The sequence below is a fragment of the Balaenoptera acutorostrata genome, chromosome 6 (genome assembly GCF_949987535.1).
Source record: "Balaenoptera acutorostrata chromosome 6, mBalAcu1.1, whole genome shotgun sequence".
Lineage (NCBI taxonomy): Eukaryota > Metazoa > Chordata > Mammalia > Artiodactyla > Balaenopteridae > Balaenoptera > Balaenoptera acutorostrata.
In genome coordinates, this window is record NC_080069.1 from 59867027 (window position 1) to 59892455 (window position 25429).

The 25429-nt window shown below is 36.5% G+C and overlaps 1 protein-coding gene across 8 annotated transcripts in view; it reads left to right on the forward strand.

The window, feature by feature from the left end:
* Positions 1-201: 201 nt before the first annotated feature.
* Positions 202-25429, forward strand: part of PSIP1 (PC4 and SRSF1 interacting protein 1) — a 40394-nt gene continuing 15166 nt past the window's right edge. For 3 of the 8 annotated variants that reach the window (XM_057548086.1, XM_057548084.1, XM_057548085.1), the window contains exons 1-8: positions 202-411; positions 949-1161; positions 4335-4411; positions 15796-15934; positions 17016-17120; positions 17910-17972; positions 22688-22784; positions 24182-24257. In XM_057548086.1, the coding sequence (XP_057404069.1) occupies positions 1090-1161; positions 4335-4411; positions 15796-15934; positions 17016-17120; positions 17910-17972; positions 22688-22784; positions 24182-24257 (629 nt within the window). In that variant the 5' untranslated portion in view covers positions 202-411; positions 949-1089. Of the gene's footprint in view, positions 505-948; positions 1162-4334; positions 4412-15795; positions 15935-17015; positions 17121-17909; positions 17973-22687; positions 22785-24181; positions 24258-25429 lie in introns of all 8 variants that reach the window. The other 5 variants (XM_057548083.1, XM_057548087.1, XM_057548081.1 and 2 more) reach the window with 4 other exon arrangements.

The window sequence follows — 25429 nt, forward strand, 5'->3', positions numbered from 1 at the left end:
GCCCGACCACTCCGCAAACCGCAGGGGGGAGCCACAACGGGCCAAGCTGTTTGCGCCCCCTCCTTTTTCCTTCTCACTCTTCTCTCTCTCCATCAGGCTGCACCTGTTAGGAAAAAGTGAACTTGGGGATCTAGGGTCTCCTGAAGTCCTGTTTAGAAGCCACATACCTTCGGCGGGTGTTGCGTTATCCCCCCTCCGTCGGCTAGCAGTTGGTCCCGTCCCAGTGCTAGCGGGCGCCGAGCGGGAGCCGCGCGGGAGCAGCGCAGCGACGGCGGCGGCAGCGGCGGCGGTGGTTGCTATTCGGGGCCGTTGAGACGCCTCTGCGGCAGCTGGTGGCGCAGGTGGCTTGCGTGGACGCGGGCAGAGGCGGCCGGCCCGCCACCGCAGCCTCAGCGCCCGCGGCCCCGGCAGGTGAGCGGGCGGCGGGGACTCGCCCCGCCCCCCCTCGGTGGCCTCACTCCTGGCTGTAGCGGGGAAGTGGCCACGGCCCGCCCGGGAGCAGAGGTTCGGCCCGGGGCTGCGACCGTAGGGAAGAAGGCTGGGGGAGAGGCCGTGTGTGGATGGGAGGGGAACGTTCCCCTGCCTTTTGCCATCTTTTTCTCCCCCCCGACCCCCCACCCTCCTGGGGCTTAAGCTTGGGGGGAAAAAGCCAGAGAAAAGATGGGGCGGGAGAAAGGGGAATTCGGGGCTGAGAAGCATCTCTGCCTCAGGTGGTGGCGTCTTTTCGGTCGTCGAGCGGTAGACCTGGCGAAGCCTGGAGGGCTAGCTCTCGGGCTGCGGAGGCCGCGCACTCGCGCGGGAGGAGCGGGAGGCGGCTCTCCCCTCACTCTCCCACCCCCTCCCCCTCCCCACCCCCTCCCCCTCCTCCTCCCCTTCCCCCGTCCCTCCCTTACGGCCCCTCCCTTCGGGTTTCTGAGCTTTAACCGCCCTCCATGCTCTCCCTCGCAGGCGCGTCGGGACACCCCGAGGCATCCTCCCCCTCCCGCCGCCGCGGGAGCCTCGGCTGCCGTCCTCCCTCCCGCATCCCCTCGCAGTCCGCACCGCCACACCTCCTCCCTGTGCTCGGACCCCCGGCCTCGCCCCCGAAACATGACTCGCGATTTCAAACCTGGGGACCTCATCTTCGCCAAGATGAAAGGTTATCCTCATTGGCCAGCTCGAGTAAGTGATTTTTAGCTTTCGCGTTTAGCGGTGCTACCTTCCTCAGAGGCCTACTTCCTATACCCTTTTCTCTTAATTTTTTTTTCTCGTGTCCTTTCTCCCCCTCGCTTTCACTTAGTCTCATTTGTAACCTGACCTTTTATTTTAGTTTTCTGCCCACTAATCTTCCATGTAATTTAAAAATTCAGGTGTTTCTACATACTTAGGTATTTTCCTATGGTTTGTTTTTGACAGACTTCGGCAGGTTTTCTTAATATGAAATATTTCAAGTTGATGCCATTAGTGTTCCATTGTAGGTGAAAATAATCAAGTATGGATTTTGTGTTTAAAAATTAAGGAAACATAGACATTTTCTTAACTTTGAGTAAAATGCAAAATACCAGTGAAATCTATGCAGACTGTTGGGTGTCAGAGAGTTCTACGTGATTGAATTAACATAGGTATTCTTTCCTGTTTTATGGTTGATGAGACCTTCTGGATTGACTTGTTTAATAGGACATAGGACTGGATATTCTTGAAAATTTTACAATAAGGTAGCATCACGGAACGTCTAGAAAGTTTATTTTCACGTTTTTATTGGTGAAGTTTGCCTTATGACCTTGAAGAAGTTGTTTTACCTCTTTGATTGTTTCCCACAGGCAAAAGGAGTAGACCCAGATTCCTGGGTTCACATGTAGTGCAGAGAGGTGATTAAGGACTGAGGGTTTTTTTGTAACATTTAGGAATTGAGACTGTCTAAAATATCTAAGTACCATTTTCAGAAAAAGATCTTTTAGGTTATGGTAGGACTCAGGTTCTAAGGTAGTGATAGAACCTAGCAAATGTTGAGCTCAATTAGATTAGTAAGCTCAAGGTCCTTAAATATAAACATGAGATATTCTAAAGTTGTCATTTCCACTAATTTACTCTTCTTTGAGGACTGTATTTCTTAAAGATAATTAAATCCTGTAGTTTTAATTATGTCAGTTGGGAAGAAAAATAACCATTGGTTACAGAGAATCATGGAGTGAGTTGCTGAGTGCTATCCAAGTATAAAATATTCACTGTTTCTTAATTTTTCCCATCCAGCTCTTTACAGACTCAGGTTTACTGGTTTCCTTCCCCAGCCTGGAAAGATATTTTTTTCCCTGGTCTATTAAGTCTACCTTTTCAGTGGTGTCTTATTGAAAAAATCCTTAATCATAATTCGTCTGTATATTTGACACTTTGTTTCCTTTGTGATAACCTTTTAACTCTTATGTGCATTCTTTGACCTCCAGGTAGTTTGTAAGCTTTTGCAGAGCAGTAGATACAAACTGAATTTCCTTATTACACCCCCCGCTAATTCTTAGTACATAAATCATACGCTAAAAAACACTATTTCATGTTTAAGTAGAGAGCATAGGGAAACTGAGCAGGTTTAAGCCCCCTGCAAAATACTTTTTTGTGGTTTTAGCATCATTTATTTTGAGGTGTTATAAAATCCGAGCATATGGGGTACATCTTTATTAAGATTTCTATGCGACAGTGCAGTTAAAAACCAAATGAAAATGTTTTAAAAATTATCTGCTCTTCTTCTAAATCATCCTCCCCACATGCTTCAGTCTGTTAGGTGACTAAGAATGCTAATAAAAGCAAAATAGAGTAGCCTTAGGAGGGCCAGAGTATTTTCTTTCTTTCTTTAATAAATTCTATATTTAACAATTTAATTTGGATTAAAATGGGAAATTTTAGTCTCTTTCCTTTTCCCCTTTTTTTCTTAGAAGCAGTTGAATTTAGTTTTGATATTGTCTGTGTCTAAGAATTATGTTCCTTTTTCTATCTTCCCTCCAGTCTTATGAATTCTAAGTCTTTGCTTTAGAGAGTTTAAATATGTATTTAAGGTCTCAGCTGTGAAGGTGACAATCATTGTTCCAGTTTTGATTTTAAAGTTTTCTGTGTATCCCAGGCTTCATTACTTTTTAAGTCTTGCACATTCTTGTAATCCTGTACCAGTAGTAATCGTTTTTAAAGTCAACTTAAAAAAATTGCCTAGCATTTATTAAAATCTTTAGGTGCTAGACATTTGCATAAACTTTTAAAGCTGTTTGCTGGCAGAAAGCATATGAGCTGAGGTGACAAATATATCCCTTATCTTAAGGCCTCTAAGGATTTTCACAATTTAACAACTTGTCACAAGGTTGAAAAGACAGTATAATCTTCATATAGGTGGGGAAGTTAAGTTCCCAAGGGTGTTGGGTGCTGACGATTCTTACTGATGTCTGAAACCTTCAGATTGCCAACATCACCCTCATGGTCTTTTCTTAAACATGATAATGCATGTGGAGCATCATAGGTCTGCTGGTGGTCTGTACCCTTCTTAATAGTCAGCTGATTTTTTAAATTAAGGTGTCTTTGAAATTATGAAAGTTTTGAAATAGAAATGTTATTATGAAGTTTAAATAAATAAATAATGAAGTAGAAGTGTTAAATTCTGGCTAAATACTACTGCCTGATGGCCTTAACTCTCTCTGGTAAGCGAAAGTATTAAGTATTACAGATGTGTTAGACATAACAGTACCTGATACTTTCTTCCTTACTTAATTAGAAGTATTAAAGTATTAAAAGAGAAATGAAAAAGGAACAGGTAACCTCATGTGATTCAGCCGTGTAGGTCTAAGATCTTTTCAGAATATGTGTTTCAGACTTGGAGAAATACTGTTTTAAACTTGTTAATGTCTCCTATATTTGGATAGCCTCCCTGCGGAAATAGCATTTAAAATTTTTGAATAGGTTCAGACTCCCTTATCTGGAATTCTTAGGGCCAGATGTGTTTAAAAATTCAGAACTTCGGGATTTTAGAAAGGTAATGATGGTACAGATGCCATATATCTTGCTCCTAGTAGGGTCTGGGATGGCACATGGTAATCTAACACGATATTTCTGTGGAGAAGCATCAGTAGAAATGCTAGGTGGATAAAAGAAATGATGGAATAGCTTCAGTGTCAATCCAGGTTTTGCTACCAAATGAGTTTTGAGAGAAATATTGGTTTTCAGAGCTTCTTGGGTTTCAGAACTGGAGGTAAGGGATTGTGGACCTGTAGAACTGGTCCATTTTATAGCAGATCCCTTTTGGATGTCTTGTTTTCAGTTTATTCTGATGTGTTTAGGTGCGTATGATTTAAAAGATTTTAATTTTTCTGATCTTTTTTTAGGTAGATGAAGTTCCTGATGGAGCTGTAAAACCACCCACAAACAAACTACCCATTTTCTTTTTTGGAACTCATGAGACGTAAGTCCTTTTAGCTCTAAAAGCAAATCAGAGTTAATTTAGCAGGTTCATTGGGCATATAACGAAAAACAAGTAGCGATTAATTCAGAGAGAAAATAATAAAGTAACAGGAGACGTTAAAATCATCTTTGAACTTGGAAAAAAGTCTTCAAGTTTCCTTTTAAATTTTATTTTTATGGTAGAAAAATTAGACACTGTAGGTTTAACTTTTATTGAAATGGATGTCCTTAATCATAAAAGAAAGATGTACATTGATCCTCTCATCAATCAGAAGAATAACTGATGGATGAAAATATGTAAGGGAAGTTTTAACAAGGCATTCAGTATTCATATTTAGTATAATTAGTGCTAACCTGGCACCCTATTTTAGGCTTTGATTTTAGCCACACAAACGGTATATTGTGGGAAAGGTGAGAAGAAATCTGGATAGTTCCTTCTGTGTGTATTTATATGGTCCTGAGAGCCACTGTTACTGCTCTGCTGCCCCTGGTGGATTTGTGGGCAGAGAACTGATTTGGTGAAGCAAATTAATTTTTCAAAAATTGCAAAAAAAAATTTGCAATAGAATATTGAACTGTTATTGCTGGGTGCAGAGGATTACTCCAGGGGCTATCATTAGTTTTGAAAAATAATATACTTTGTGCCTCGATTTTAATAGCCTTACAAGTTGTATATAACCTCACTGATTTTGAACTTTAAGTTTAGAATTTGCAATAATTTTGGTAAAGTAGACTTGTTTACCTGGGATCAGGTGAAACAAAACTGGTGATACTCTAATTAGAATTATGTATTCCTTAGAGTGTGTACAGTGGCAACATTTGGTTTAATGTTGCTTAGCTACTATATGAACTTTCACATAATTTTAAGAAATAGTTTTATTAATATGTGATTTACATCATAAAGTTCACTTGTTAAATTGTATAATTCAATGGATTTTAGTATATTTATTTCCATAACCATTAGCAGTCACTCTTCATTCCCTCCCCCTCCAGCCCAGGATACCTACTAGTTTACTGTCTGTCTATTTTTGCCAATTCTGGACATTTCATATTAACGATATCATACAATGCCACGTAATTATCTGCTTTAAGGTACAGTTTTGAGTCCAGAATTGTATTGGCCTTCACCGTAATTACTTTGATTTGGATCCAGGTATATCCTCTGAATATAAAAATTTAATTTGTAAAAAAATGATGAGTTTCTGATTCTCTGGGATAATCTACTGTTTAAAACTCTTCCATAAATTTAATAGGGCAAGGTATCTTTTAATGAAAAACTGTGTACTCCCTATTTGAGTAGGGGTTTTCAAAGTGTGGTACCAGGTCAAGCTGCACCCCACATGGGAACAGCACATGGGAACTTCAGATAGTAGGCATGCAAATTCTTGGACCTCACTTGAACCAGAAGCTGAGGTGTGGGGCCCAGCAGTCTGTTCTAACTAGCCTTCCAGATACTTCTGGTGCCTGTGAAGTTTGGGAACACTTTATCAGAGTAAAGTGAGTAGATATTCCCTAGAATTTTTATGTATGTTTATAGTACCATAGAACACATAGTTAATTTTTATGCTAAATTTAGAAGAACGATCATCCCTTCCCCAACATTTAAAAATGACGATTTTTATGTTGTAAATATCTGTGAATTGTAAGTCAGAACAGACTACACCAAATAATTAAATTTTCGTAAGCGTTGTTTGGTTAATAACAAAACAGTGGTATTAAGTGGTTAATGAAGACAGTGAATTACTAATATTCAAGAATTAGAATATATTCAGGAAATTAAAGTATAACTTTAAAATTAAGCTAATGGGGCTTCCTTGGTGGCACAGTGGTTAAGAACCCACCTGCCAATGCAGGGGACACGGGTTTGAGCCCTGGTCTGGGAAGATCCCACATGCCACGGAACAACTAAGTCCATGTACCACAACTACTGACCCTGCAATCTAGAGCCGGCGCTCCGCAACAAGGGAGGCCACCACAATGAGAAGCCAGTGCACCGCAGCAAAGAGTAGCCCCCGCTCGCCTCAACTAGAGAAAAGCCCGGGTGCAGCAACAGAGACCCAGTGCAGCCAAAAATAAAAAATAAATAAATTTAAAAAAAAATTAAGCTAACGATAATAAATTTTCACTTCAAAATGCACTTGTAATTTTTGTGCCTTAGTGATCTCATAAGTATACCGTTACCTTTGGAAAGGCAGTGCTGTTGTATCTATTGGTCTGGTGACTTAACTTTTTGGTATTTAAGGTTGATTTTTAGAAACTAGATCTCACTGATTATTTGCCTTCCCCCCCCCAAAAGTTGGGGGGGCAGTTATGTGAACCTTTCAATTTGGAATTTGTATAAATGGGAGTTTATTCTAATAGCCTGTAGTTAGGGAGATGGGAAAGGAAGAACATAGAAGAAGAAATGGCAATTTAGAAAACTCTACTGGGCTTCCCTGGTGGCGCAGTGGTTGAGAATCTGCCTGCCAATGCAGGGGACACGGGTTCGAGCCCTGGTTTGGGAAGATCCCACATGCCGCGGAGCAACTAGGCCCGTGAGCCACAATTACTGACCCTGCGCGTCTGGAGCCTGTGCTCCGCAACAATAGAGGCCGCGATAATGAGAGGCCTGCGCACCGCGATGAAGAGTGGCCCCCACTTGCCGCAACTAGAGAAAGCCCCCGCACAGAAACGAAGACCCAACACAGCCATAAATAAATAAATAAACCTAAAATTAAAAAAAAAAAAAGAAAATACATACATAGAAAACTGTACTTATTCATAACTTATTTATAGATTAAGATTTTTTTATTGTTAATTTGGAGCAGAATCCTTTTGTAATTGCATTCTTTTCCTGACTTGCAACCATCTGACTTTTCATAGTGTTTTATACCTTTCACAGTAAATTCATCCAGCCAAGTTTTGAATATTAGATAACAATGAGCCCTTATGTATACCAAACATGATGGTCCACTAGGTATCTTAAAACTAACATATTCAAAACAAATTCTTAGTAAATGAGACTGACAAGGATGCAGTGCTTTGCTGGAGGCAAAAATTGTGGTGTTATCCTTGATTTCCTATTACAGTCTTTTCCGTTCCTCCCCACATCTAGTCAGTCAGCAAGTCTTGTTCTTTTCCTTTAATGTGCATTCTGATCTACTTTTTTCCATCTCCTCTACTACCACTTAAGTTCATGCTGCAGTTAGTTTTAGAAATAGTGTCCTACTCCTATCTTTTTTTTAAAATAAATAAATTTATTTATTTTTGGCTGCGTTGCTGCACTTGGGCTTTCTCTAGTTGCGGCGAGTGGGGGCTACTCTTCATTGTGGTGCATGGGCTTCTCTTGTTGCGGAGCACGGGCTCTAGGTGCGCAGGCTTCAGTAGTTGTGGCGTGCGGGCTTCAGTAGTTGTGGCTCGTGGGCTCTAGAGCACAGGCTCAGTAGTTGTGGTGCACGGGCTTAGTTGCTCCATGGCATGTGGGATCTTCCCGGACCAGCGCTCGAACCCGTGTCCCCTGCGTTGGCAGGCGGATTCTTAACCACTGCGCCACCAGGGAAGCCCCCTAATCCTATCTTGGTCTCAGTTTTCACTCTTCATGTATAGTCAAAGTGAACTTGATATTCCAGTCAGACCATGTCATTTCTCTGTCCAAAACCCTTCAATGGCTGCCTTATTACAAACAAAACTCCCAAGTTTTGTCGACAAATGCTATTTATGAGACCCTATATGAACTAGTCTGTGTTTACCTTTCCAACCTCATCACATGTTTTCACTGTTACACAAATATATTTCATCTTGTCTCAAGTCCTTCTTGACTGTTTTCTCTTTGTTGGGAAAGGTATGTCTTCAGATTTTCAGTCATTTAGATCTTAGCTCAAATCTTCCTTTTTATGCTTTTTCTCCATTGCACTGATGACTGAAATTTTTTTCTTTTCCTTCACCCACAAGTGAAAAGTTTGGAGACCAGGGACCTTGTCTATCTTGTTTGTCATCATTTGCTTAAGTGCCTGGCCCATAGTAGCTGTTAAATAAATGTTTGGTGAGAGATTGATAGCTCTATGACCTAGATAAAATCATTTATGGATTATGAATTTGCTGTCCATTGGCTAGCATTTTTATAGTTTTTAAGACAACTGATCGTAAGGCTGTCTTTGAATCCTGCCATTTATCTGCTATATGACCTTGGGCAGGTTACCTAGCCTTGTGTCCTTCTCTTCCTTACTTGTAAAATGGGAATAATAAAATACTCGACCTCAGAATTTGAGGTGCAAACAAGATACTACATTAAAGATGCTTAGAACAGTGCTTGGCATGTATTAAACACTAAGTATATGTCAGCTATGAATAGTTAAAGGTAATGTTGCATATTATTTTTTCACGACTAATACTTGTGTTTATTAAATTGTTTGCAGTGCAGTTTGAGTTTTGCTGGCTAATTACCATTGCTAATTGAGGGAATACTCTCATCTAAGGTCTATTTATTTCTCTAAAGTCAGAAAATTTTAAATGAAGACGGTGTTTTTGCCACTTTTATCTCCTTACTGCTCTTGTCTTAATTCAAAGATGTTAGATGCACAGTTCTAGGAACCTTAAAAATATCCATCACAGGCTGTTTCAAAACCTGCCTAATGTACAGTTTTAGGAATGAAGGTGAATGGGGAGGTACTGCTTGTTGGTCAGTTTTTTGTATAACCTGTCCACAAGAAAGGAATAAAGAAATGAATCATAAGGATAGGATTTTATTTTCTTCTACACTAGTTTTTCTATACAGTTTCTGTACTACAGACATAGCTGTATGTGTTGGTGAGGGGCCTGTATGGTTTCTCATGAGCCTTATATGATGAGAGGAACTGTTTTTTCATCTCTATACTGTCAGGTTCATGGCACATAGTAGATGTATCAATTGTCTGTTGCATCATCTTCTATTATAAAATAGTGCGTGCTGTTATAAAATCTAGTTTAAAACAGTATGTTTCCTATTTTGTGGTTTAATAATAATAGGAAAATGAAGCAGCAAGTTAGAATCAATGTTTTAAAAGGTAGACATTTCTGTATTATAATATGACTTGGCAACAGTTAAATGAGTTTTGAGCTTCATGTCTGCAGCTCTGATAAGCATTCGCATCCCATTTTTTATATGCAACTCTGGTTTGCTTTAAAGGAAAGGTTCTAGGTGTGTGATAACTGAGTTTTTGTGAGACATATATGTGTATGTTCTCGTGGGTATGTACATTGTTTCCAAAAAGTGACTTTAGAGAGAGAACTGCTTTTCTGTTTACTTACATTCTGTGAAAATTGGGATACACAGGAACACACTTAACGGTCTTCAGGCATATGCCACGTAAGAAACACACTTGCAGGCTTTAAGTTGCTTCAGAATTATAACATTAGTACTCTAGTTAATGATTTGCTATTTTCTTAGGACATTTTACATGAGCTTTGATCCTTGTGGGCTTTGACATTGGTATTTGAAATGAGTTCATACGTATAGGGATATAACATCAATATTTTATTAGTAGCTATTTCAAAGACTATATTACAGTGGTTAAAGGAAACCCTGAAACCTTTTTAAGGGAACATTGTACAGAGTGGAGGCTATTCTGTTTAATAGCTAGATAACCTTGCCTGCGTCAGTTAATCTTTCTGGCGTTCAGTTTTCTAATCTTTAAAAGGAGGATCTTGGTGATCCCTAAGTGTTCCTTTCAGCTCTGGAATTTGGTGGGTAATGTACTTTGAGTTAATGTATATCTTTTCATTGTAAAAATTTTAAAAACGTTAAAAGAGTTCTCTACAAAGGAAGCAGCATTTTTACTACTATTTTTTAGAAACAACCCCTAAACCTGTTACTGTTTTAGTATATTTTCTTTGAGATTTATATGTCATTTAAAAATGGAACGCTTTGAAGAATGAATCAGAGCCACAGCCGCGTAAGGTTGTGCCCTTGGGGACTAGCACTGGCTGTTTAACAACTAATCTGAGCCCTGTGCTCCAAACCTGTGGGATTGCATCCCTGGGGAGGATTCTTTGTATGTGTGTGTGTTTTCTTTTTCTTCTTTTAAATTGAAATGTAATTGATATATATTGTATAAGTTTAAGGTGTGTTGATTTTGATACATTTATATATTGCAATATTACCACCATGATTTGATACATTTATATATTGCAATATGATTACCTGCCACCATAGCATTAGCTAACATCTCCATCAGGTCCCTTAATTAGTCATTTCTTTTTTGGGGGAGACAACATGGGAGGATTTTTTTTTCATCCACCATAGTTTTTTGAGTCTCATTAAGGAGCTCCGTAGTCTTGAGCATATCATTTGAGCCAACAGTTCTACTTAGACTTTATTAGGAAGATACGTGAAAAGATTGAGCAATACATTATTTACTATAGCTGCATTTTATAATAGAAAATTTGATATAGAAAATGGTCCAACAATAGATTAATTTTGGGATGGCTATTCAGTGAAATAGTATTTAGCTGTTAAGTAATTGTTGACATGAAAAGATGTTCATTATAATTTGAGAAAGTATTTATGGATGAGTATGTATCATATCCATTAAAATTACATGTTTATATCTGTATATATGCAACAAACAAGTGGGTGAAAACAGTGGCTATCTGTAGTTGGTAAAATTCTGGATCATTTTTGTTTTCTTTGATGGGATGTGGTATTCACTGAAAAATATTTTAACAGCTTTATTGAGATGTAATTCATATCCCGAACAATTAATCCAGTTAAAACGTACAATTCAGTAGATCTTAGTATATCCAGAGAGTAGTGTAGACATTAGCACAGTTTTAGAACATCTTCATCACCCCAAAAACAGACCCTGTACGCATTAGCAGATACTTTGCATTTCTCCTTTCTCCCTCCTGTCTTGCCACAGGGAACCACTAATCACTTTGCCTGTTCTGAGCATTTCATATAAATTGAAGTATACAATATGAGGTCTCTAATGACTTTTTTTTTTTTTTAACTTAGCATAATGTTTTCAAGGTTCATCTATATTTTGTAGCATGTACTTTGTCTTTACAGTATTGCCAGATATTCCATTGTATTGGTCTATATCCGTTCATCAGTTGATATTTGGGTTGTTTCTACTTTGGACAGTTATAAATAATGCTGCTATGAACATTTGTGAGCAAGTTTTTGTGTGGACATGTCTTTTCTGTAGGAGTGGAATTCCTGGGTCACATGGTAACTTTGTGTTTAATCTTTTGAGGAATTGCCAGGCTTTTTTGTTGTTGTTGTTGTTGTTGGCTGTGCTAGCTCTTAGTTGCGGCACGTGGGATCTTTAGTTGTGGCATGTGGGATCTAGTTCCCTGACCAAGGATCAAACCCAGGCCCCCTGCATTGGGAGTGTGGAGTCTTAGCCACTGGACCACCAGGGAAGTCCCTGCAAGACTTTTCAAATCAGCTATGAACCATTTTATATTTCTGTCAGCTATGTGTGAGGATTCTAATTTCTCTACATCTTTTCCAAGACTTGTTATTGTCTTTTTTATTACAACTATCCTATTGGGTGTGAAGGTAGTATATCTTATTCTGGTTTTGATTTACATTTCACTGATAGCCAGTGACACTCAGCATCTTTTCATGTGTGAGTATTTTTTTAACCATCTATATATAACATGAATTATTTAGATTTGCAAAGGTCTTCTCTCAGTTGGAAAGGCATAGTTATTTAATTTTTGGTATATTGATAAACATGTAAATTTAAGTATGACTTATAATATGAACATAATAGTAAAATAATAGAAAGTAGTGCTTGAAAACCTGACTGGAGGAGGAGGAGGGAGAGAAGTTTTTTAAAACCTATTCTGCAAAATTAAGAATAAAGGTTAACCAAGTGTAATAAAAATGTATATGTAAATCAAGGTGGTATGAATAAGACCAAATATAAGTGACTACACTATGTGAATAGAATTCTCTATTAAGACCTTTTGATTGGATTAATCCTATTAGACTACCTGTGTCTTATTTTCTGAGACAAGGCTCAAACAAGTCACTGCCAAGTAACAATATAATGTCACAAAGAAAGCAAGAATGGGACCATTGCTGTCTGATAAAAGTAGAATTTAAAGTCAAAGCATGAAGAGAAGAGAAGGATACAGGCATTCCTTAGCTTTGCATAGTTCTAGTATGTTTAAATTTTGGTTACCATGGTTTAGGTAAACAGCCCCAGTCCCCGCAACAATGTTTCAGTTTTCACTTACTCTGGAATATTAACTGTAATTGTATAGACTACAAAATTTGTTGCTAGTTCTTCAGTCCACAAATCAAGATGTAAATAACAGATGCACAGCATGTCACTTTTTTTGAAGTTTCTTGGTGATTGGTCAGTGTGCATCTGTTTCTCAATTCAAGCATAGATAGCACAAAGTGTAGTAGTGTTGTTGCCTCTTTGTCTTTCAATGATACACCCACCCAGGTTACATTTAAAGAAAAAACAAGATGGGGAATCAGCCAGCAAAGAAACTGATAATGCCAGAAGTGAAATTTGAATTGAATGTAAATGCAGTTATAGAATAAATAGCCTTGTGAATAATAACCTTGTGAATGTAGATGTGCTGTATATGGGGTGACTAGGTACACAGCCAGAGCAGCTTAGGGAAGGCAAGCTTATCAACATAAATGAGGAAAGTGGTTGTAATAAACAGGATGAAGATGTCTCAGAGGAAGTGACGCCAACAAAAAGCATTAAAGATATGCCGTAACATTGAAAGTACAAAAGACAAAATGTTAGAAACTGATCAGATTTAGAAAGGAGTATGACACATTGCCTTAGGCATAGAAAATATGCTTACCCCATGTCATAAGTTATGTGATCAGAAGGGGCAAGCACTGTTCAAACTATTCTTAAGTTTTTTACAGAGACATGAAACACTTTAATCTCAATGTTTCTAATGTTTTAAATTACAGTGTACTAAATAATTAGTATTAGTTTTACTATATTTAAAATTTCCTTACACACTGTCAGTAATAGTGCATTTAGTGTTTTGACAATTTTTGAAGATTTTGGAACAATTGTAATTTTTCCCATTGTTCAATAAGATTGCCTTGCACAGTCATTTTTGTGTTCTCTCATTGTCATACAAAGTGAGGACTGCCTATTTTGGGGAAAGAAAAATAATCTATATAAATTGAACTGTCAAACCTTTATATGCTAAATAACATCATGGTAGAATCAGTTTTTTGAATAGCTTTTTGGTTTAGAATCATATCTAAAAATGCCCCATGTTTGAGGTTTTAAGACATTTTTCTGTAATTTTGTTAAATATTTAAGGTCCCTTCCACTTCTTCAAGTTCCTGATGCCACCAGTTTTGAACCCTTTGGGGATTTTGAACTCTAAATTAGGGTACCGTCTCACTTTCTTCTATATTGCTGTTTAGTATCCAACTTTCTTAGTCTTCCCAGCTTTCAGACCTGTTGACAATGTCCCTTGTCATCTTTAGCCTTATGAGTTACGGGGTTTTAGGAGAGAGAATTGCTTTGTTCTAACTAGAAGTATGTTTTATTTTTGATGGTGTTTTAACTCGAGTCATCTACTTGGAATTTGAAGCTGATTATGCAGGAGGAATTGCTTTACTGTTTTAACTAAATGTGTTAAATTTTCTAATTTTAGATTATGGATAGGAATGAATGATGCCTAGTAAAAGTCTGAATTTCTAGATCAAATGAGATAGTGATGATTTAAGTGTGCCTTAACTGATGTGCAGTTAAAATACATGGATACTTCGAGTATTTATAAATTGCAGAATTTAAATAATAAAGCTGACTTTTATATGCATTTGATTATATTTAAGTAGAGCCCTAAGTCTCTTTTTTATTGAAATTTTATCTTAAAGCCTTTTAAAATATTCTAAACTGGAATGTGAGCTATAGTCATTAGGTCCCTAATTCTTAAAGAATTTCAGCAGATACGGAATTTGTGATAGATAATTAGTAATTAATAATCTTAAATTGTAGCATATTTTAGAGGAAATGAGTAGTAATTTGATTTTCCTCTTGCTTTGGAGAATACATATATATCAACCATTATAGCAAAAAACTGATAAATTCTCTGCATCTAAATTTATAGGATTGACAGACTTCTACAGAACTGACTAACATAGGGGAGATATATAATGGGGCTGTTCTGGGGATTATATCTAAATATATATGTATATATACACACACAAAAATAGTTGTCATCATTCACAGGTTCCATATTTATTAATTTGCCTGCTCACTAAAATGTATTTATAATGCCAAATCAATACCTGTGGCGCCTTCACGGTCATGTCTGTGTGTGAAATGGCAAAAAATTTGAGTAACTTGATGCACACATTCCTAGCTGAGGCTGAACCAAGGCCATGCTTTACCTTGTTTCAGCTCTCGTATTGTAAACAAGTGTCCTTTTTGCAGTCTGTGTAGTGCCATGGCTTTTGTATTTTTGTGCTTTTTCTTGGTCATTTTGCCGTTTATAATAGCACCCAAGTGTAGTGCTGAAGTGCCGTTTAGTGTTCCTAAGTGCAAGAAGCCTGTGCTGTGCCTTATGGAGAAAATACGTGTTACGTAAGCTGTTGGCTGTGAGTTCAGTGTTAACGAATTACCAGTGTATATTAAATAGGTGTCTTTAAACAGAAACACACATAAAACAATGTTATGTACTGATTGGTTGACAAAACTGTTGTGACCAGAGGAACCTACCCTGTATTTACCCTGGAGCAGTGGTACAGTATTCCTTAATTCAGTGTTCATGGTGACATTATAGGATATAATTACCATGAATACAAGAATTGACTGTAATATAGATGTGTGTGTGTGTGTATATATATATGAATGAACAAACCAGTTATAACATCTGATTCCCTCACTGAATAAAGCAGAAGTCTTAACATACTTATTTTATTCTAAAAATCTAGTATATACAAATATTAAAACATACATATAATATACTTTATTGACAATGTTTTATGAGTTGTATAATATTCCAAACTACTTTGTAGTAAAACAGTATTTAGAATGCATTTAAATGTATAGATTAATGCAGTCTTGTGACATTTCTTTTTTTCATTTTTATGCATTTTTATAGTAAAATTTGTAAAATTATTATAGCAAAATTTACCATTTTAACCATTTTCAAGTGTGCAGTTTAGTGGCATTCAGTACATTGACATTGTTGTGCAATTTGTGTGTTTTTTTAAAATTAGGATTATGGATCTATGAGTTTGTGACTGAATTTAATAAAAGCATTTGGAATTAGATATTATTTGTGGCTACCTTTAATTTATGATTTTTAATGCGTTTTAGATTAAGAATTTTTGATAATTGCGTTCATAGAGTAGTGCTATTTAATCACTTATATTTGAGATTGCTTTACACTCACATTTCCCCCCCCCTCCTTTTTTAGTGCTTTTTTAGGCCCAAAGGACATATTTCCTTACTCAGAAAATAAGGAAAAGTACGGCAAACCAAATAAACGAAAAGGCTTTAATGAAGGTTTATGGGAGATAGATAACAATCCGAAAGTGAAATTTTCAAGTCAACAGGTGCGTCATATTACATAAAATTTAGTTTAGTATTATTTACTCAGTTTTGGAGAATAATCACATGATTATGGTGGTGTGATGTACTCTGTGTTCCCAGCCCAGACATCCCCAGTGGCACATTCCTGTGGTTTGGTACAAGCGTTGATGCCCAAGCCTATACAAAAGAAACAACAAAAAAAAATTGGCCATCATAATTTATAAATATTTCTATCGTGCTATAAGTAATTTTGGGCACATTTTTTATATACCTTTATAATTTGTGGGTTATCAGCATTGCCTTGTTTTTACAGAAAAGGAAATGGGTTTACAGTTTAAAGACTTGCCAAAGGAAATAGCTAGAAAGGTGCACAGTTTGGATTACAGTCCCTTCATCTTGTAGATTGGGAGCTTTACCCTCACCTCCCGATGTATGCTGTGTTGCCTCTGGTATTCATCGTTTTGGTTGGTTTTATGGAAATCTAGGGACCCTAGGTTACATGCTTAAGTATCTCTCATATGGGGGTACTTTTAAAATTTAATGATTACTGGACTCTCCCACTCAGTGTCTGTTAAATCAGAATCACTTAAGTTTAGGTCTCAGGAATCTGCATTTTAAATAAACTAAGTTTGAGATATAGATCAATAAGAGTCCTTAAAGTTGTGATATATATCCTTTGTTAAGGCTGTTCGTCTTAGAGTACATAGATTAGCTTCTTTATCTAAGAATATTTCAGTAGTTGAATACGGTGTAGGTCTGTGCTCCTCTAAATCACCTTACGTTGTATCTTGTTGGGCATTTGCTGGTTAGAACATCAGAATGGTATTCTTTGTAATTGTACTTTTAATTTCTGCCTCACCATTTTATCTGCTGAGATTGCATGCATCAATTGCAGGAATATAGTTCCATGTAAGACTTTCCTAAATAAAATAGTAGCATTTAAAACTTTTCAAAATTGTGTATATTAAAAGTATCCTGTGCAACAGAAATGAGGGTACTTTTCTAGCTTTCTTACAAACAGGCCTTGATTTTTTCATGGGTACAAAATTTTAAAGTTGGCGTAAAATATTATTTTGTGAAACTAATAGACTTGATTGTTCATAGGCATCAACTAAACAATCAAATGCATCATCTGATGTTGAAGTTGAAGAAAAAGAAACTAGTGTTTCAAAGGAAGATACTGACCATGAAGAAAAAGCCAGCAACGAGGTGTGTTTAATTTCTCTTGCATTCTAAACCCATTTTGTTGAAAGGAAGAATTGTAAAATGAGTTGATTGTGGCACAGTAGAAACTAATCTTTAAAGTAGTTGAGTAATGAATGGGAAAATATTAAAGGCTTATTTCCTTGTGTAAATATTAAATATGGTATTGTAAAATAATTTTTGCATCTTTAAGATGCATGGATATTTTTATTTGAAGTTAGTTTGCTGTGCAAAATATGAGGTACAACTAGGAGAGTCGCTTACTGTTTGTTAGGAATATTTTTAAAGTGAGGTATTGTTGGATGGATGTACGGGAAAGGATATTGAACCGAATTTTTAAAAACCTAGATTTATTTCCAGCTCTGTATTTGATTATCTGAGTGGGGATACTCATTTAGCCTTTCTAGGCTTCATGAAGTTGTTACTTGATCTCCAGAGTCCCGACCACCTCTTAACATTCACAGTCCTAAAACTGAGGATTTTACTGTAGAAAGAGTGTTTTGTAAATTTAAATAGACAAACCTCCCAGTGTACGAGCAAGTGTGACTTTTATATTTGATCAGACAGAGGAAAGCATTTTTTTTTTTTAGGTGAAGATACTGGTGATTACTTCCACTTTATAATGAATTAATGTTAAGACTTCTAATGTTTATAATTTCAAAGGTCAGAGAAGCAAAACAAGTTTCCGTAGTACTTTTAGTGAAATGTGCTTGTGATTTTTAATTTAAGAAATTTTCTTTCAGTCATGGCATAATTATCAATTTCATCTGTTGTGTATTTTTTTTTTTTTTTAAGGATGTGACTAAAGCAGTTGACATAACCACTCCAAAAGCTGCCAGAAGAGGGAGAAAGAGAAAGGTAATTCTATTGCTTAACCACAGAGATCTTAAAAGAATTTTTATTTTAGTTGGATTGAGGGAGTGTAGATAATGAAATGGTACTATTTAATTTAGACTTAGCCCTTCACTCTAAGTCCTTTAATTTTTTTAAAGGATAGGTTATGTTGTTCACTTATCAAAACTATGTTCACTTATCAAAACTATCTGTTTCTTTTCTTAGTGATACAGCACCCTTAAGTTGAATGGTATACAAAATAAAATGCACCAATTTTCATTCCTTTTATGATGCTGTCTCAAGTTTTCTCTATAAAATGGATAATATATATACTCATAAGACTGTTGAGAGAATTAAATGAGTTAATACATGTAAAATATTTATAATAAATCCTGGTACATAGTGCTTTGTAAGTGTTGTCCATTATTATGTTGTTATTACTTTACAGCATTGTTGCATGAAATGAGAGTATGTGACAGTTTAGGACAAAGTACCTCTTAGGCTTTTAATTAGTGTTTCTTCTTCCCTATGTGAAGTTTTGTTCATCATACCTTTTCCTGACCTATTTATGTCTCAGACTGTTATTATATGACAAAGCTACAAAGAAAACTTAAGAGTTAAGTCTTTAAAAAAAATTTTTTTTGTAGTATTCTGAGTTCAGTGTCTTATAAGGAAGTAAGATGAAAACAAATAATTACAGTGGCTTTTTATTCCCTGTGGGGTGTGTGTGAAGGGGCTATGATAACTTTAACAAGATTTTAAAAGGTAGGCAGAATTTTAGTCAGGCAGATGAAGGAGGAGGGGAGGAGCATGTGAGGCAATTACAGAGGCACAGAGAAAATTTTGCTTCAAGCATTTCAAGTATTGCATTTCAGTATTATCAGACCATAAAGTTTGAGGGAAACAAGTACAAAAAACCCCACTGTGTTACCCTGAAGAACTTGAACTTAGAGAAGTGGTGGGAAGCCATTGAATCACTTTAAATTTCAGGTACTTCTCTTTTTAAAGCAGTGTGAATGATGGGGATTGGACTGGAGCAGTGAGACCAGTTCACTGATAAGTTCATTCAGAATTTTGGTACTCACTTCACTGGCCCAGACAGAAAATCAGCGGCGAATAAGGAAGATAAGGTCTCTGTTCTTATTAAACTTATATTTTTGTTGAGACAGACAATAAATACATAGAACAAGAGAATTAAAATGGGGAGTCATGATTGGGACTTGGTAACTAAATTATGAAAGGCCTTTCTAAAGAGTTAGCATGACATTTTTAGTGGTGTAGATGAGAGATAGGATTTTAAGAGCACCTTAGGAGGTAAAGTTAATAGTTGATTGGAAGTGGGTGTGAAGTGAGGGGGAGGAATCTAGGATGACTCAGGGTGTTGGCTTGGATGACTAGATTATACACTGAGAATGCAGGAGATGTTTTGGGAGCAGAGGCATGAGGAGGAGGATGTGAAACACCTTTGAGAATTAGACTGAAGATACATATTTCTCTGACACCAAAGGGGGAAAAGGTAGAAGTTACAGCTGCAGTCTCTGACATAAAGATAGGATTTAGATAGGTAGTCAAGGGAGAAAGTTTACTGAGAAGAACGCAGAAAACCAGAATCCTGAGGAATTATAATGGTGATGAAAGGCTGGCTTGTAAAATTATGGCTGAGAATGAACTGTCAGGAGAAAAATCTAAGAGAGGATATCAAGCTAAACAAGGGAGGAGAGAATTTTAAGAATGAGGGAGTGGTTAGTAGTGTCCTGATGCAGAAGGGGTCCAATAATATTTGACAATTAGGATCCCCCAGGATACCTTAAGGTCAAACGGTAAGAACAGATGAAGTAGGTTAAAGAATAAAATGTTTAATGTTAAAATTACACTGTGCTTTTGAAGTCTTTGAAGGGGAGGAGAGAATGCAGCAACAAGGATTTGCATGGTTAAGGGAGGGTGTTAAAAGTGACAAAATATAATAGAGGCTTTAACACTTTTTCTTTGCGAAACCAGGAAAGATCAAAGATGTGGAAAGAGTATAAAATTACTGTAAGTTAAGAATAATGCTGGGTGAGAGAAAAGGGAGGACACATTTGAGGGAATTGACTTGATGGGAAAGAGACGGACATTTCATCTTTCTTCACATTGAAGGGAAGGGTGGGCAAGACTATTACAAACTTCTAGGAAGACTTGGAAATTATGGGAATCCCTTCCTGCTGGCCTCAGTCTCTCCCTTCTCCATCACCAAATTCAAAGCAAGACTGCATGTGTGGTGTAAGGCAGAAAGAAAGGATTGAAAGTTTATGCTAGAGGGAGAAGGAAAGGGCATGACAAAAGACAGGGTAAAGGATTAATGGATGGCTTTGAGATCACAAATGAAGTTGCATAAAATGAATGCATGTTTGTATAATTTTTTTTCAGCAGGGCTCAGCAGCAGGGAAAAATAGAGCAGGGAAGGTAGAGTTTTATAGTAACTCGCTGTTGGAGATTTGCGGGACAGGTGCAGCAAAACAAGAATGCAGATGAATAGTAGTTCCATGAGGTTTTTGAGGGATGGGGGGGGCCTTTACGTAAAGTCACGAAGGGAGTAGAGCTAGAAAGTGGGGTAACAAATGGGGAGAAAATTTGTCAAAGGCTTAGAGGTCTCAGTGAGATAAAATATGGAAGAAATCTAGAGTCAATATTTGCATTTGAGATATTTAAATATATATATATTTGAAATAACAATAGTCCTTTCTCTAGATAAAATATTTCTTATTCTTTGAGTTAATATTTTCACGAGGAATGGTTTTGACTTGCATGATTTTGCTGTAATAGTCAATATATGTCTATGGAAGGGCTGTATTTTTGCTTCGTATAGTGTTAGTTTATTTATGGCATTAGTTATCGATGACCTTGTTACCTCTTATTGGTATCTCCTCAAAGAGATTCATACCTGTAATTCTTATGCGATGTCATGATTTATTTCCAAAAGTTGCAAGTGTAATTGAAGAGGGGATTTTTTTGCACTGAAGAGTTCATCAGTTTGAACTGAATTTTGGAGAACTTTTGCCCTCTTAACTGCTCACCCTCCTAACTCAATAGAAGAGCTCTCATACAGTCTTGGGTTCTCAACCTTTGATATAAAAACAGATGCCTGGCTCCCTACTCCAGAGCTATCATCGAATCAGGATTGGGGTGGGGGGTAGTCTGTAATTCCTAAAATTAGAAATACAACTTGCGCTAATGTTTTTGAAGCAATTTTTGTAATGTTCCTTGAGAACAATTCAAGGGTTACCTTAGATGAGTTTCTTGACTTTTAATAATGCTTTGAATATACTTTTTTTTTTTAATGTTATTTATTTATTTATTTATGGCTGTGCTGGGTCTTCATTTCTGTGCGAGGGCTTTCTCTAGTTGCGGCAAGCGGGGGCCACTCTTCATCGCGGTGCGCAGGCCTCTCACTATCCCGGCCTCTCTTGTTGCGGAGCACAGGCTCCAGATGCGCAGGCTCAGTAATTGTGGCTCACGGGCCCAGTTGCTCCGTGGCATGTGGGATCTTCCCAGACCAGGGCTTGAACCCGTGTCCCCTGCATTGGCAGGCAGATTCTCAACCACTGCGCCACCAGGGAAGACCCTACATTATTATATTGCAATTACAAAGGCAAAAATAATGTTTGAAAACTAAGAACAAAGAAATGGATAAATTCTTAGAAGTGGGATTGCTGAGTCAGATTTGCATATTCTGTATTGCTGATATTCATAATGATCAGAAATGTATTACCAGTTTATTGATTTGATCACCATTAATCAATATATGAATAATTCTCCACATTCTTACCAAAATTGGGCATTACCTCGTAAGTGTTTGCAAATAAGATTGTTGATTAAAAGATTAAAAAAATTTTTTTATCAGTAAGGTTGGATTATGCAACGTTTGGCATGATGCTTTATTGCCTTTATTTTTACTGAGCTAGTTCCGGCTGAATTCTAAATAATTGGGGGTGGGGGAGCAGCTCATAGTAGTCCTCCCATTCTTCTCTTTGTTCTCTTTGCTATTTATTTATTTTCTCTTTTCGATTATGATGTTATGTTTGCATTCCCTTTCTGATTGGTGGTTATTAACCTTTGTTCTACTCTAATGCTTGAATTGATTAAACTGATTCTCATTTGGGGCTACTGTCTCATTACCTGGGGCATTATAGTTTGCAAAGGGTCATTGGGATTTCTTTACAGTAGAAAATCCTTTATAGAAAATAAGAATAACTCCTAGGGAAGAACAGCAGATGTCTCAGTTCAAAAATAAAACATGTACATATTAACAAAGTTAAAGAATGGAAATATCAGCAACTTAATTTCTTGCCTTTTCTAACATTAATTTAGGTTGTACATCATAAGTACGCAATATAAAGTGTTAGCATTTTGAGATACTCAATGAAAGCACATTTATAAGCAGTGTGTGGGATATTACAGTGTAATTACATTATACTTTAACATTTTGCATCAAGAATATTCATTATATTTTTATAAATGACTTTTTTAGGTTGAGAATATCTAAAAAGTGAGTTTTTGTTTCCTAGAATTACTCTCTAGAATTAGAAGCTAAATTTAAGGATATCACTCTGATGAGTCAACTGTTGAAAAATAATGAAGATCAATATATGTTACGCTTGTATTTGAACTTGTTATCCTATAGTGGCACGTTTTTGCCATTGAACTAAATTTGGAATGCCTACTATGTGCTAAGTAAGTTAATTTAAATCTTTGTGATTCAGGCAGAAAAACAAGTAGAAACCGAGGAGGCAGGAGTAGTGACTACAGCAACAGCATCTGTTAATCTAAAAGTGAGTCCTAAAAGAGGACGACCTGCAGGTAGGATTATTAATGTTTAAATAGCTGGCTTGTGATTATTATTCTAATCCATTAAAGTGTTGTACCTCAGCTACTTTGGAATAGGTGAATAGGTACTTGGTTATGTGTAATATATAAATTTCAAAGGAGATAAAACATTAAGGTTTCTGCTCTTTGTAATAAAGTATTTAAATTTGAAATAATTGCTTGAGACTTTTTCATTTTCTGTTTTATCCCCATTACATTTTCCTTTAATAGCAGCAAATGAGGCTGTGGTGAGATTTTAAATCCATGAATGATGGGTTTATTTTACCTCTTACTTTAGAAATATTAAGCTTTCCAAATGGAATCATAATGAAAACAAGAGATAAACAGCATTTGAATAATCAAAGCTATTAAATTATTGCATTCTTTCTTTATTAGGGTCTGTACAATATGCAGATGTCTTCAGCACTGCCTATTTATTTTCCTAATTTGGCAAATAGGAAATAGTTTGGAAGGATGTGTCTCTAATACAAAGTAAAACAAAAAAATTAGCCAAAATAGAGCCAATTTTTTTTCTACTTCATAACATAGCATTCTGTTTTCTTTTTTTTTTGGCTGCATCTGGTCTTAGTTCGACATGCGGGCTCTTCATTGCAGCACATGGGCTTCTCTCTAGTTATGGCGTGCGGGTTTTCTCTCTCTAGCTGTGGCATGCAGGCTCCAGGGCTCCTGGGCTCTGTAGTTTGCAGCATGCAGGCTCTCTCGTTGAGGTGTGCTAGCTCAGTAGTTGAGGCACGCAGGTTTAGTTGCCCCGTGGCATGTGGGACCTTAGTTCCCCGACCAGGGATCGAACCTGCATCCCCTGCATTGGCAGGCAGATTCTTTACCACTGGACCACCAGGGAAGTGAAGTCCCATAACAGAGGATTCTTAATGAAACAGGATAAAATGAGTAATACCCAAAAAGAAAAAAAAACAATTTACCTGATTTTTACTTTGGAATTTAATAGTGTAATGGATCACATTAATGGTGTTGTTAGAAAATTCAATGAATTTTGATAACAAATTTTCAAATACGTGAGCATACATATACAAATAATACTGTAATATGTATATGAATGTTGAATGTAAGTGCTGCTATCTACTATAAAGTTGAATTTTGTGACATTCCTATTAAAACAACAATGAGGGATGTTCTTTTAAACCCTCAGCCATACTAAGGACAGATTGAAAATACTCTTGATTCACCTCTGTAAATTTTCTGCTGTTAACTCATTTGAACCACTGGAGGATATGATTTTTAAAACCTAAAGTAATTGTTATCTGTAATAAACTAATATTCTTAGTATATATCATTTGTAACTTTTATATGTGAGATCTACATCTTAACGGGAAAGCTGGTAGTTACAACATTTTTTTTCCTGTGAATGTTAGCTACAGAAGTCAAGATTCCAAAACCAAGAGGCAGACCCAAAATGGTAAAACAGCCCTGTCCTTCGGAGAGTGACATGTGAGTATAATTAGTTATGCAGTAAATGAGACATTTCACTTTCAATATGTATAAATTTCTTTGCATTTTTACCAGTTTTATTTACAGGGTGTTTGTTGCTATTACTATTTTGTATTTCTAAGAATTATGAGCAAAACAGTTGAAAAATAGTTTTCATTATATAAAAAGTTAAAATTGATAGGGAATCAAGAAAAATCTGATATGATTATCATTTCATTAATCTAAGACATTTTCTTGTATATTAGGATATAAGATACTTGGATAATGCAGGGTAAAATTTATAATAGTTCCCTTTAAGGGAATTTTTAGACAAAGTATTTTTGAAGCAATTTCCACAAATCTTGCTCCTCCAGAATAATCTTTATTTAAAAAATAATAACACTTAACATTATTTTTGTAAATTTACAGTTTTAAAGTATTTTGGAATGATAACTAGTTATTAACAAAATAATCAGTTTTTTTTTTTTTTCTTGCCATCTTTCTTTTCCATTATGGATCTTGTTTGTGTTGGCTTTTCTGGGTAGAAACTTCACCAGCAGGAATGTATATTTAGACAAAGAGGGCAAAACTTTGTAGCTATTGTGTTTAAAGATTTTATAGAAAAGGCTTAAGTGAGTATGTCATTTAAGAATGGATTTACAGTGTTTTGAATGAAAATATTTTATTGGAAATTTCAGTTATAGAAGTGTTGGTACTTTTCAGCCAATATATGTTTAAAGAGTTTTATTTTACTGCCAAGCTGTTTAAATATTCTTGAAAATAGTGGCCAAAAATTACAACATGGTTTTAGCTACTATAGTGAAATTAAGAAATTAGGTACATGCAGGTGAGTTTATGTTTTTAAACATACCAAGTAAATCTCACTCATCTCCTCCCTAAGATGTCTTTTCTAATAAGGGCATCAAGCATCAAGTCTAGGATTTTACGATCAACATAAGGCCTTGACTTAGGAACTGAAACACAGGTTATCTGCTCCCCTCTCCCTTTTATATATGCACATTGATCTGGGAGGGATAGGGAACCATAATAAATACTCCCAAGGAGAAGATTAAGAGGCACACAGCAGTCATTGTTCCCCAGGAAATATGAAATTCTGTTGGGAAAATATTGTGAGATCCCCCTGTTTTAGATACAAGGAATATTTCCTTGATTAGGTACGTCCCAATTTTCCC